At 43.4% G+C, this 13522-nt stretch overlaps 2 protein-coding genes across 2 annotated transcripts in view; one reads left to right on the top strand and one right to left on the bottom strand.

Moving 5' to 3' along the window:
* Positions 1–8788, bottom strand: part of LOC119396023 (histone acetyltransferase KAT8) — a 29037-nt gene extending 20249 nt beyond the window's left edge. The window contains exons 1-6 of the mRNA XM_037663059.2: positions 8556–8788; positions 8377–8454; positions 8094–8263; positions 7950–8003; positions 6137–6301; positions 3399–3488 (exon numbers count right to left, since the gene is read on the bottom strand). Of these exons, the coding sequence (XP_037518987.1) occupies positions 3399–3488; positions 6137–6301; positions 7950–8003; positions 8094–8263; positions 8377–8454; positions 8556–8745 (747 nt within the window). The 5' untranslated portion in view covers positions 8746–8788. The remainder of the gene's footprint in view (positions 1–3398; positions 3489–6136; positions 6302–7949; positions 8004–8093; positions 8264–8376; positions 8455–8555) is intronic.
* Positions 8789–9077: 289 nt separating this feature from the next.
* LOC119396022 (peroxisome biogenesis factor 10) lies at positions 9078–11288 on the top strand. Its single transcript, XM_037663058.2, has one exon. It carries the CDS (start codon positions 9154–9156, stop codon positions 9955–9957), a length of 804 nt encoding a protein of 267 aa, XP_037518986.1. The 5' UTR covers positions 9078–9153; the 3' UTR covers positions 9958–11288.
* Positions 11289–13522: the final 2234 nt, after the last annotated feature.

Here is a 13522-nt window from a genome sequence, read left to right as displayed (position 1 = left end):
GGAGATGCTACTCGAAGACACTTTTTCTTTAATATTCACCCTAGAGCAATGAAACTTGAGCTGCTTATAGAACTTTTTATGCTGATTTCAAATATATAATTCGTTTTCTTGCAAGTTGCATACTTTTAGTTCTGCAACATGACAAAGTGAAAAACTTAAGCCTTTTGCCCCCCCCTCTTTTCAGACCTAAACTGCAATATTTTTTTACAATTCATAGTTCATAATGTTTCAAATAAAGTGTGGAATGCAAATAACTAATTAGGAAGTCCATACAAAATATGTACTAGACGTGAAAAATTTTAACGTGGGAAGTTCATATTTCTCCTACCCTAGTAAAAGTTTACATAACTTTTTTTTATTATATAATAAGAATATTGAAACTTAAACAAGATAATTGCATTTAATGTACTTTGGAAAAAACTTGGGGAAAATTTCATGCAGATCTGAGCACCAGAAGTACCCGAAAAATGAGGGGCACATTGACAAAAATGGAAAAATTTGCGTTTTGAGAAAAACGAGCTTTTAAAGTCAAAATTGCATGTTTATTTATCAAAGATGTCATTGAATGCGACTAAATTTGTACACAAGAAAGAGCAATCCTCCTTGTAGTGGCCACTGCCATTAAAATGCGCCAGCACCATAGGTTTGGCCCTCACAGCTCTTTCGAGCTGACTCCTCGACAAGAGATTTTTTCTTCAGCGCACGCCGACGAGCCCTTGCTTCTCCCGTTAGTTTTTGAGACATTTTTTTCTGGCGTGTGCTGTCCCGTGATGTGCCAAGAGCAACCAGATCATGAGGCGGGAGCACGCCAAGCTCTTCCAGAACACGTTCAAAACTGGAGTGCCCTCGATTAAACCAACATGTTCAGTGCTGTCATATCAGCAATCAACGAAGACTCGTCGTCCTGTGATTTTTCTTCGTCTTCGAAGAGTCCGATCTTTTTCTGGGAGGCACCCACATATTCGAATGCCGCGGCAAACTCGTCGGACGCATCGGCGTCACTGCCACTACGCCTTGCGGCAGCAGACGCTCTTTTCGTGGTTTGAGTGTTCGGCTTTGATTTGCGCCGGCGTCCTCGAAATTTGTGCGCCGCGTGAAACTTCACAGGCCGGTGACCGCGCTTCCTACGGCTTTCTTCATCCATAAGGGATAAGCACTCGAGAAAAGCGTTGTTCAGCTGCACTGCTCAACGAGACACGGATCCTGCAAGTAGGCTTCACAGCACACACATGCGCGCAGCGGCCAGTGGCGGCTCGCGATCCGTACCACGTGATTTAAAGCCAGTCGTGGCGCTCGAAAAAGGCGGCAAAAGCGTGCGTCTCTTTATTATTTCTTGCGCTGCAGCAGCGCGGGAAACCGTCGTTATTTGAACAGTGAGGCTCGGCTCTTCGCCTCATGCGGTCGACAATGGCGAGCGGCGGCGCATTATCGGCGGCAAGGTGCTCGAAGATCACACACTTTCGGCCTTTTGACAGCCACCTTGTGCTCTTTAGACGCAATTTTAAAGCGTTTCCAGTTGAGTCTCGGCATTGATTTTTTTTTTTCAGAACAGTAGAGGTACTAACCTTAACAAAACAGGTGAAAACAAAAAATCGATAATTTTTTAGAAAACTCGCGTTTTTCGACCCGCATCTCCCCTTAAGATGGCCAAATTGCAATAGTCCGACATCCTCTCACTACATGATAGCCATGTGTGACTCCTAGATGGTCTGATAGGCTCTTGGAGTTATGACATCAATCAGATGTGGCTATGAATAAAACGGCACACTCGGTGCACCTGAAGGAGACTTCAATAATGACATGCTTTAGGCAGTGTCGCTCATACTATCACCCTAGAATGTCCACACTAACCATTTGAAACACTCTCGACACCGTCCCTGCTGCTGTCATGGGCATCCCAAAAGATGCAGCGAAAAAAATAATAAATTTCAAGATACTACTGTGTGTGTAAGCTCAGTGGTATAACTGTGAATGCATGAACTTAGACAATCGCCATCATGTGAATGCCACCATAATTTCTTATGTCGTTCTTTGGCATCAAAGGAAAAGTCCAAGCCCTCTGAATTCTGCAAAAAACAGCGAAAAGGACCAGAAGGCCACCCTAAATACTTTACTGTAACACCTTTCTCTAAGAGCCTGCTTTCATTGTCAGCACCCTGAAGGTGAACACACCGTGCCATCTAGATGCACTGGTGTGCTCCATTCCAGCAATTTATGCAGCAGCCACAAGAAATCACAGAGAGAAGACACATGCAAAGCTGTGTACAAAAGCAACTGGCTGGTAGATGTTAAGGCAGACTAACAAAGTAAAAGCAGAACAAACAAAAAGTAACACATGAAGCATTGACTATCAACAAATTTTTGCTGCGCATGCATCGATACATGTTCCATTTTCTTCTTTCACAAGCAATCTTACTCGAACTTCTACAACTAGCTATAGTGGCTATTCCTTCACAGGCAATGTCATCACAATTAACCTTACCGGCACACATGAGTAAAAGCTCAAATTTTGGTCAATGCCACGACAATATGATGATGTTTTGCCAAACATCATCTATGTACATGCGAGAAGCGTGTGGTACGGTTTCAGCAACTTGGAAAACATTTGTCGATACTCTTCAAGAACAGATAACAGTGCTCTACACTTTAGTTGTCGTCTTCGGTAATCCATGAATAAGGAACACGGCACTCGGGAGCACAGCAAATGCAATGCCCACTGTTAAAACTAGTATATTCACCGACACGTTTCTTCGTTGTGTCTGCCACCCCTGCTCTCAAGGTGTTTGACATTATTTCAGTATGAAAAGAATGTCGCGAAAAGAATGAAAAGAAGCAAAATCCGACAGTGGGCTAGTTTGTTCATTGCTTTAATAAGCGATTTTAGAGCAAGCACTGCATGGTGCCATTCTCGGAGGCCATGAATCAGGACACCCGAGTACGGGGATGCATTTGACGAGGGCCACAACTGACCTGGTGGTGGCAGCATGACATACTAAGATACTACTCTTAGCTGTACAGATGAAATGACAGCCTCCCAATCACGTTACAACTAAATGATAACACTACATCATAGTGTTCAGTTACGTTATAGTAGCCTCAATTATATTTTTCTCAATGTGACTAGACCAGAAATGCTCTCTGCTATTCAACATCATTCAAGTATATGCAGCGTACGTCTAATAACTGCAAAAGCATAGACATTTACAGCATTCAGGAACCGAAGCTAAATAGGATGCCCACAAAAGTTGCTAGCATGTTACAAGCCTTGGTACTGGCAAAATTGCAATGTAAAGGGCAAAAGAGGCTGAGCTGCTTGAATACACATCGCTATGATCACTTTCACGCTGTTGTAGTGGCCACTAGCTGGGACAATGCTTGCAAGCACACTGACTACATACCTTGTGGTCTCTGCCATCCACCTCCCACAGGGAGACAGTGCCTTTCCTGTATATCTCCTTGCCAGGTGGCTGTCTCCACACACACTCACTCTAAAGAGAGGAAAAGTACTATCAAACTATGTAAGCATTAGAAAACTAAGATGGTTGGCACGCTTTCACCTGTTCTTTTTATTAATTCATATCGCAGAAAAGTTTCACTTGCCGAGGGACTTCCTTTCGTGTACTCGGTGCCACAGACAAATGGCAGCAGTCATTTTATATCTCTAGGCTGAACGCTGTGCTATTACATGGCACAAGCTACAGTTAAACCTCGATTTTACGAATTTCCCGATCTAACAAAGAAATTTGCATTCCCTGGCATGTACCAATAGCGTTCAATGTTGTAATCAACTTGAATTAGCGAAGCTTTCATGGCATCGAACTCATTTTAACAAAGCTTTTCCGGAAATAAATGAGCAAAAATTCAGTAATATATTTCCAATTTTTACACAAGCGGCTTTTTTTGCCGGACGTGCGCTGCAATGCTATCGCGTTAAAACATCTAGCCACCTTAGTCACAACACTAGTTTTATTTTGACGAGGCTGCATGCAGCAGTCAGTAGTGCTTTTGCATGTCGAATGCACTGGGCGGTAGTGATCTGTTGTCCCTGCAAATGCTCCCACAGGAAAACGGAGGTTGCTTTCTTTATTAAATGGTTTATGCAACAGATTGCACTGATCATCTCCACAGAACTTTCTTGCTCTACCTGCTCGCACACTAAATGCATTCGTTCTCCCTGCCTTCGAATATAGGCAGCTTGTCGTAGCTTCACGTTACCGTCTACCTCGGCTGTATAACCCGGACATGAGAGGAATTCGTGCTCGGGTTGCCCTCTCAGACTTTTCACACGCGCAGGCGTGTATTAGTGGCAATTATAATGCCGTCGTACCTTTTGAGCGATGCTGCATTAGAATTCCAGATTTCAAAGAACCGAAAGATCCCTTCCTTGATTTTACGAACTTGCTGATTTAACGAAGTAATTCGAGTGCCCTCATCGCTTCGTTAAATAAAGTTTCAACTGTATTTGGAAAACTTAATTAATAGAGCAATTAGTAGAAATGCAATGTAACTCTGACCCCCTTAGCTTTAAAATGGCAATGCGGAAGTGGCTGTGGTGAAGATGGGCCACCTTTTCCAATGCTAGAGACGTTTCTATTTTTCCACACCCCGACAAACGCTCTGGCAAGTCGTGTTCAGCGCTTCAATTTTAAATTGTACTAGATTATTTAGTGCAGAGTTTGAGCACCTGGCAGCTTCTTTTGCATGAATGCAAAGCTCCATTATAACAGTTTGGCTGCCTATGCATCCACGTATTTTTGTCCCTGTGGTGCCAGAAATATCAGCACAACAAAGCTATGTTCGACTTCTGTTTCAAAAAGGCACAGAGCTGTATTAAACTTTGTTTTCCTTCTCGTTATATCACATCAACAGCGAACAGTATTTAATACCGTAACAATGTAGACATCACAAAGAAGCAGACATGGTACTTTTCAACTCCCTCAGGTGCACGCTAATACTTGCGCATGTTCTCACATGCCAAGAGCAATCGAAGAATGCAATGACCTGCCGACATCAATGTAAGAAAGCACCAGTGCAGAACAATGAAGAAAGGCAAAACTATGCTCAAGCATATATATGTGCATGTAAAATATATTGTGTGTGCAGGTTTTGCTTAGCACTCTATATTAAACTATTGTATTGTTTATTCCGTGTAGGCACACAGAATGTTTATTCTCTGTACGTAATATAATGTGATGTGTAGTAACTTTAATTTGTGTTTGCATGTGAAATATATTGCATACAAAACCTTGTTTTCTCTTGTTCTGTTACCTAATAAGTGCTCTTGCTATGTAATGAACTGATCATAAAAGTGCTGTTTTTAACCCGCATAATACAGTCCGATAGGCCAATAGCATGAAAACTGTAAATAAAAGGCATGCCTATCTGTAATATGCAAGAAATATTTATAGGAACAGGCAGCAATAAATGACAAATGGACTGCTAATATTGTTGTAATGAATGACAGACTTATGGTCTGTCATAAAATAAGTTGAACGACTTTATGGTTGCTGTCAAGACGCAAACACAGGTGGCAGTCTGAGTATACAGGGTGTCTCAGTCATCAGGCACCAAGTTTCGAGAAAGAAGGATTAATTGTTCAATGCAAATAAGACAATGTGAAACCACCATCAGAGATATTTTTAGTCATTGACACCAAATTAAACGTTATTAGCTCTTAAATGTTTATACTCATTTTGAATAAGTCAAAGAAGAGCTGCAGAGAATCACAGGGGACTTCAAAATGTCATGTTTCTAGTTCGGTAAACATTGAACACGTATTTTAATAGCGAATATGTTAAAGCTCAAAGTAAAATGGATGACCACAAAAGACTATCATCATTATGAATGAGTATGTGCCACAGAAATTGGGCAAATCCCACTATACTCACCGCTGTTCACCAGTAACTGGGCCGAGAGGAGACTACAACAGCATGCTTATTTTTTTTAATGACACACCAGCGATTGGTGACAATCGCTGAATGTCAACATAAATGAAACATGCTGCCCAGAGCACCAAGCCTGGAACTGACAGCTTGCACCTATAAAGTCTAAATCCCAGCGTCCAAAATAGTTGTCACTTTTCTAGCTAACCTTAACCATCATTAACACAGCACTGCTTCAAGTACCATTACGTTACCTGGTGGTAACGGTAGGTCTTCTCAAGTCTCATGTACTTCAGACAGAACTCGCAGATCCAGAGCTTCGGCACTTTTCCGTAGTCCTCAGGGAAAGGTGAGAAGTACCACGCGTCAATTTCGTATTTTCCGAATTGTATCCTGTCAACATATTTCACTTTTGTGATCTATAGGAAGAAAAAGAAATCGGTCACATGAGTTCGTGTACCGAAGAATGTCGAGAGACGACAACCAATACTGAACGAAAAAACAGCGCTGGAATAGAGGACACAAACACAGCGCTGACTAACAACCATATTTGATTGCATTTGCACATCAATATATACAGGAAAGAATACAATCAGTATATATTGACGTGCAAACACAATAAAATATGGTTGTTAGTAAGCGCCGCGTTTGTGCCTTCTCGCCTTCATCCTGTTCCAGCACTGTTTCTTCATTCAGAATCCGTATGCACCGACCAGCCCAATTCAAGACAACCGAAAGTAATGCTTAAGCAATTTCTTAAGCAAAGCCACCTCTATCGCTACACCTACTTGACCTAACCTAACATAACCTCCTACACGCAGACTAAAACTCCTTCCTTTCGTATCTGCTGTCCTTTAGCGTACTTCAAGTGCTTTGACAACATCTGACATAAGCTAAGGCTGGCCATGCAACTGTGGGCGAAGTCACCTTGCAGATGGTGCTAAAGGCAAGATGGTTCGTTGCTTGATACGATTAACTAGCCACTGTAACACTATTAGTGTCACCGGTTTACCGGCATCACTAGAGTGTATTGAAACGTGTGTGGCTTGTTTTGCTGGACTGTTTCAGCAGCTGTATCAGCAACTGTATCAGCAGCTCTGTTGTTGACAAACTTTTTGAAGACATTTTGACAATATCTATTCTCAACTGCGGTGCAAAGTGTGACACGACTGGCCAGACAAGCTCCAGCAGTACAACAAAACACACGCTGCTGCAATTTTGATCTTCATTGGCAGACTGAATTTTTAACCCTGTAATGCCCAAGAGGCGTTCTGCCTTCAGAAAAATTCTGAAAAAACACTCAGCATAATTGCTCTTCTTGTAGAGTTCATTTTAAGAAAAAAAAATGGTGAAATTTTATTTCGATCATAACTTAATTACTCTTAATTAAAATTAATTAATTATTTCATTAAATGAATAACTCAGTGTAACTTCATTATAACATGTTAAATATGCAATAATGGCTTTTCCATGAAGCTTTGACGGGCTTATTACCTCTTTTGAGGCATTATTTTTAATGTATCATATATGATACACTGGGTTTTACAGGGTTAATGGGTCTGGACGCAATTGCAGTTATAGTTGCTGCTAAGTGAGGCCTTAACCAGAAAAACTATCTTGCTCGTGGCATCACTGCCAGAGAGAGGAGCATCAGTGACGGGTGCGCAACACGATTCTCTTTTCAAAGAAAACTGTGGCTCCTTTGTAGCGGTATTGTTAATGTTAAAACAATATTTAAGAGAAACCACTGGAGAAAAAGACATGAATAAATGCACCACTCGAACTAACGTCATTGCAGCATCGAGTCTAAAACGCTGCGTAACCGAAGCTGAACGGTCGGCGTGTCTATCAGGTTGCATATGTCATGCTGGACGTAACTTTAAGACTTGTTCTTGTTACGTCCAGACGTAAATGCAATGATTCCTATCGTTACGTCTGGACGTAACGCTAGACCCTCCATTCCGATAAACTTGAGCAAGATCACGGATTATAATGGGAGCTTACATTTACTAGTAACATGCACGTTTACAAGATAGATGAGCAAATACACCAGGCTGGCGCACTTACCGCCTCGTGCTCTTTTTCGAGTGCTGCCGTCGTCGGATCCATCTCGGCGTACGTCTGAAAGAGCGGCAATATTTCGATCAGAATGCCTCACAGACTTGCGTTTGTAGGCTGTGTTAACCAAGTGTTCAACATTGTAAAGATCACCTTCTGAATGTGATTGATCTCATCATGTCTCCGCTTTTGGTTGCGCGTGATCTTTCGGTCGGACTGCTCTATGAGGTCTGCCTGCGACATTGGATTCTTGAGGTCCTCCTTTTGAGACGACGACAAATTGAAGCGGTCGCGATCGACCCATTCGTCCAGACGACGGTTATCTGCGTCAAGCAACGCACAACAAAGGTACAAAGACGCGTACGCATCGGTAGTTCAAACCGCGGGGCAGATTTTGCCGGTGTACGACAACTTACATCCTTACGACAACACTTACATCCTTCGTAGTGAACGTAGTACTCCCACTTTCCGACATCATGATCGCACGGGCGAACTTGGATAATCTCCGCAGGATCTGCAAAATAAAACAAGTCAATGTAGTACGACCTGAAACTAATCCTCGATCGCGCAATGACAGCTCGCAAGCTTTTGCGACGTAAACATCAACCAACTTACGCCAAGTGTCGTCGCAACGACGCACCATGTAGTGCTCTCCTATTTCAAGCGCTCCTTCCATGATGGGCTCTTTGCTTTGTCGGCTACGGCCTCTTTCCGATCCTCCGAATGTCTTGCCTGAAATAGTGTTTTCGGACTGAACAGGCCCATCTTTCGTTTGAGTAGCAGAGGAACGGTCCTGCTCCGACATGATGCAAATAAACTTGTGCTTGGCTCGGCTCGTGTAGGCTGAATTTATGTCAGACTTTCTGTATCGATGTCTAGCCACCATAATATTGTTATTACAGACTTTGTCAAAAAACGTTAATTCAAACCATGTATTATACAAAGGTGTCAAACAATTGCGTAGTTTTACACGCTCCAAGCAAAAGTTATCCAGAGAACTTGTCACAAATCTCAAAGCCTATGCTTTTGTACGCAGAGAAGGCTAGCGTAAAATGCGTCATGGCATTCTGGCTGCCGTTGGCTAAATGGCTAGCTCTTGGATTTGATGATTATCAACGCGGAAAAACGAAAGTGTCCTTGTGTGCTGCGACGGAAGGGTTTGCCGTGCACGGATGCCTTGAGTTGTGTGACAGCTGCCCGAATTTACGTCTAAATGTCTCGATTTAAGCCTGCGCTTCAACCTGAGATTTTGCGGGCTCATCAGAAAGACGAACAGCACATCGCGTCGCTGCAGAGAGATGTGTCGGAGATCGCCCGTGCTTTACTTGGAATGCGACGATGGATAAGGTGGCGTTTAGAGGTGGACGCATTTGCCAGCTTCGTGTACTACTGTGCGACGACGCTGAGCGGCTACCAGACATTGGGCGAGGAATACGTGCACATTTTGCAGCTGGGCCGGACCCTCAAGACAGTACCCACACTCGCCCAGAGGATCACATTCGTGGTCCTGCAGTCATTCGGAGGTAACTTGATCAGCAGGACGTTGAAGCTCGTCAAAAAGCGACGTAATGTCGACGGGGAAGCGCTGAACACGCTTGTTACGAGAGCCCTGCAAGTGCACGTGATATTGTTCTATCTCTTCGGCGGATACTACAGTCCCGCCAAAAGGTTGACAGGAATCAGATACGTGCTGATAAGAAACTGGCTCTCTACACCAGACGTTGCGCGCTACTACAAAGTGTTGGGTTGGCTCTCGCTAATTGAGTTCGGGGTGTCGCTTCAGTCGGCGGTTAAGTCGCTGAAGGCATCCGATACCGGCGACAGTGGCCACGCCGAATCATCATCGAAATACAACTGTTGCATGTGCGTCGACTCTGCGAAGAATGCATCAGTAATACCTTGCGGTCACGTCTACTGCTGGTATTGCATCACCGGTTGGTTGAGAACTAACAAACAGTGCCCCTTGTGCAGGGAGCCTTGTGAACCCCAACAAACTGTCCTACTACGAAATGTATGATGAACTTGTATGCAACACATGAAACGAACTCATCTATACGGATATCTTTTTGATCTCTTACTGAAGAGCCAACGATGAAAAGCTTTACTTCGAGTTGCACATTCCTGGTAGTACAACCTCCGTACTTATGTGTACGACTGTGATGGGGATAGTTCATGCAGGTTCAGCTTTTCAACAGCCTTTTAACAATGGTATAATTTCCTTCCTGATCCTCAAAACTGTGTAAAGCTCTTTTCTGCTTAGTATATTGGGTCCTGCAATCTGATCGAAAAAAAGAAATCCATGCAACATTTGTGTGCTCTTACGTGACCTTGCAATTCTTTCATTTTGCTTATAGATAACTGTAGTCACTCTGAACCATGTAACTCCCAGTCTAAATAACTTACTCTTAAAGGGACTGATAACTGGCCAGAGTGTGTCACAACACACTGGTGGAAGGGGAGAGACTGTGAATTATAGTGGTTGATTCGAGCACTCCTTGTGTGCTTTAAATAGGATTTGTATTCTTAAAATGCACTTGAAATTCATGAAAAACTGGAACAATGTGTTGCCTGGCAGTCAATATTTGGTAATGCGTGAATGAGCCATCGCAATTTCTGTATGTACTCTTCAGTTGCTTAGACGCATCACAATTCCCACTTAAAATTACACTGTGTGTCTTACTAGGCATTCATGCTTTATTCTGTGCTTATCACGAAGTAAAAGGAGTTGACACTGAGAAGTGGTGCTGCCTTCACGGCAACTAGTGGAATCATGTTGAGTGGCGCATGCGTCGTAGAACACAGCACACAAACACGAACCGTTATCGCACTTACCTACCACTGTACAGCATGTGTTGCGCGTATGACTTCATCGGCGCTGGAGATCTAAAAATTCGGATAAAAATGTTTCACGGCATTTTGCGCATTACCACTTCCATGATTACGCACTCCGACTGGTAAGCTGGTTGCACTAAAGAAAACAGGCACCATAAAAATTGGTTGTCTGTCCCTTTAAGATTCTGAGGCTAGCCAGCTTCTGTAAAGGGATGCTTTGATGAAATGATAGCTTTGTTACATGTGCAAAACTTTCCATTGTTTTTGTTTAACCCTTTTCCTACCGAACACGAGCTGAGCTCGTCCACGCTGCAAGAAGCGTTTGGGAGCACCACAGTAAAACTACCCTGACTCGTTTTGTCGAGTCCTCTTTTTCTTGAAACATCTATGCCTCCCCACACAGACGATCGCAATATATATTTCTTAGCGAGCGGTCCAGATTTTTTGTGTGAGTGGTCTCGGTTACATCGTCCTCAAATAATTTTTGTACAAAAGCTATTGGAGCTCTTACAAGTAACAATCCATGAAATAAGTTTCCCAAGTGTACTCAATCATAAAACAATAATAGAATTTGATTATATATTTCCAAAAAATGCTTAACTATTGCCCATTACATATTTAAACCGGTTGATGAACGACCACCTTAAGAGTCTACGGATAAGTTCAGTCATAGCCACAGATGCCTCCGTTACAGATGAGAAGGCAGGAGTGGGCATTTATTCAACAGCATTAAACTGGTCTTTTTCTCTTAGACTGCCCGATTTTACGCCAATATTCCAGGCAGAATTAATGGCAATTATTCTGGCATTACGCAAACTCCCAGCATCTATTTCTTCAGTAGTTATACTGACCGATTCTTTGTCAGTTTGCGCTGCTTTGACAGTACCAAAGTCATCGAGCTGCCTGTCAGAATTATACACATACATGCCCAATCATGTTCGTATTGTCCGTTTGGTTTGGGTGCCAGGTCATACTGGAATAACTCTAAATGAAGCAGCGGACACATTGGCGGCAGCATCGATTCAGGGCCCGGTCCTGCAGGTTCTAAGGCCCTCCTCCCAAAATACTATCGCACGATTTCGATATTTTTGTATTCGAGAGCAACACACAAAATCTTCTGTTCTAAACGGGGTAGATTTTCAGCACCTTAGGTTTTCATGGCATAGCTCATGCTGTGGCACAAAACAATTGGAAGTTACATTAACTAAATTGCGATGCAGAACTCCCTCTTTACATTTTTATTTACAGAGGCCTGGCTTTGTTCCTTCCCCTCAATGTTGTTAATGTTCGTAAGCAGAAACCATAGAGCATTATTTCACAGAATGTCGCAGATATCAACATCTAAGGCAAAGATTTCTCGAGCCTCCTTTCCGAAAACTTGGACTTCAGCTTTCCGTAACGGCATTACTCTCCCCAGGGGCGTCGGCACTGGGGCACTGCAACAGGGACATATGTGAGGCGGTAGTTAACTATATAAAAGAATCAAAACGATTGCCATGCTAATGTTTCTAGTGCATACTTATCTGATTTATTTCATTTATCGTTAATTATTTATATAATTATTTTATTTAACTCACCTACTCTTTCTCTCCCTGTGATTATTATTTTTTTTCTTCTATCTTTTTAGCATCCAATTCGGAAACCGTAAACACAAATAATATTTTCGCTTACCTACAAATTATCAAATTATCTCTTTAGAATTATCCCCCCCTTTTCCTTTTTTTCTCTCATTCACAAATCCTACTGCCGCACGAGTCGTGGCCGATCCCCCCGTGGCGGGTTGTGCCATTCCTCTAGGAACAACCAACCAACCAACACGTGGCGCCGAGAAAATTTAAAAACCCGCTCAAAGCATGCATTTTCGTCCAGAAAGGACTTGATTCTGTAACCGGAATGAGAAAATGGCGTCCTCCTTTGTGCGAGAGCGGCGTGCGTGTCCCCGCAGCAGCTCTGTTCAGAAAGAAAGAAGAAAAAAAACGCTTGTTTGCCAAAGTTTTTGTGGAGTGAATTATTTCAGTTTTGTGAGTGGGGTAGCGACTACACAGAACACTAAGTCATCGGATTTGGACAACGACCGCGTCTCGACGTATCAGCATTAGATGCTGATATATGTAAACAAACCACCACCGGCGCATCCATAGTTTTTTTATTTTTTAACACGAAAGTGTTTTATGCCGGGGTCCACCAAGTACATCCGTCACGGATATGACGTTGATAAAATGGACGCCAAAGGGCGAGAAAGAAAAAACCAAGAAAAAGATCCCCCGCTGGGAATCGAACCCACGATCTTGCGGCCGCGACGGCAAGCGCCCGACGCCCTACCGACTGAACTCGGCAGATGCTAGACACGGCGCGAACGCGCCTTATATCTTTCACACATTCACTTTCGCACGGTGCTCTCTGTTGGCGGTGTAGGTATGCGGCGCGGAGCGGGGCAGTGCCGCCGTCTGTGAGAGGTGAAAAGAAGTAATGCTTCACGATTGACACTTACTAGCGCTTACTCCGAGTTTGCACGCGATTTCGGAGGTCATGGTTACAGCGTCTCGATACCGGCGAGGTACACTGGCCGCGCTGGCATCGCCGAGGCACCCTTGACGCAGTTACGTTGGTTACGTTCTTTCTTTGCCCTTTCGGTTCGTGTTAGCGTGCGTCGGCTCATCGGAGTAGTGCAGCTTCCACATGCCCAACGGGATTTCGCCCCCGCCGACTGCTTCGATTGCGAGAGCACCGACTAACAAAACTGCTGCAAT

Source organism: Rhipicephalus sanguineus, chromosome 6 (genome assembly GCF_013339695.2).
Source record: "Rhipicephalus sanguineus isolate Rsan-2018 chromosome 6, BIME_Rsan_1.4, whole genome shotgun sequence".
NCBI lineage: Eukaryota > Metazoa > Arthropoda > Arachnida > Ixodida > Ixodidae > Rhipicephalus > Rhipicephalus sanguineus.
This window is presented reverse-complemented; position numbering and strand designations above follow the sequence as displayed.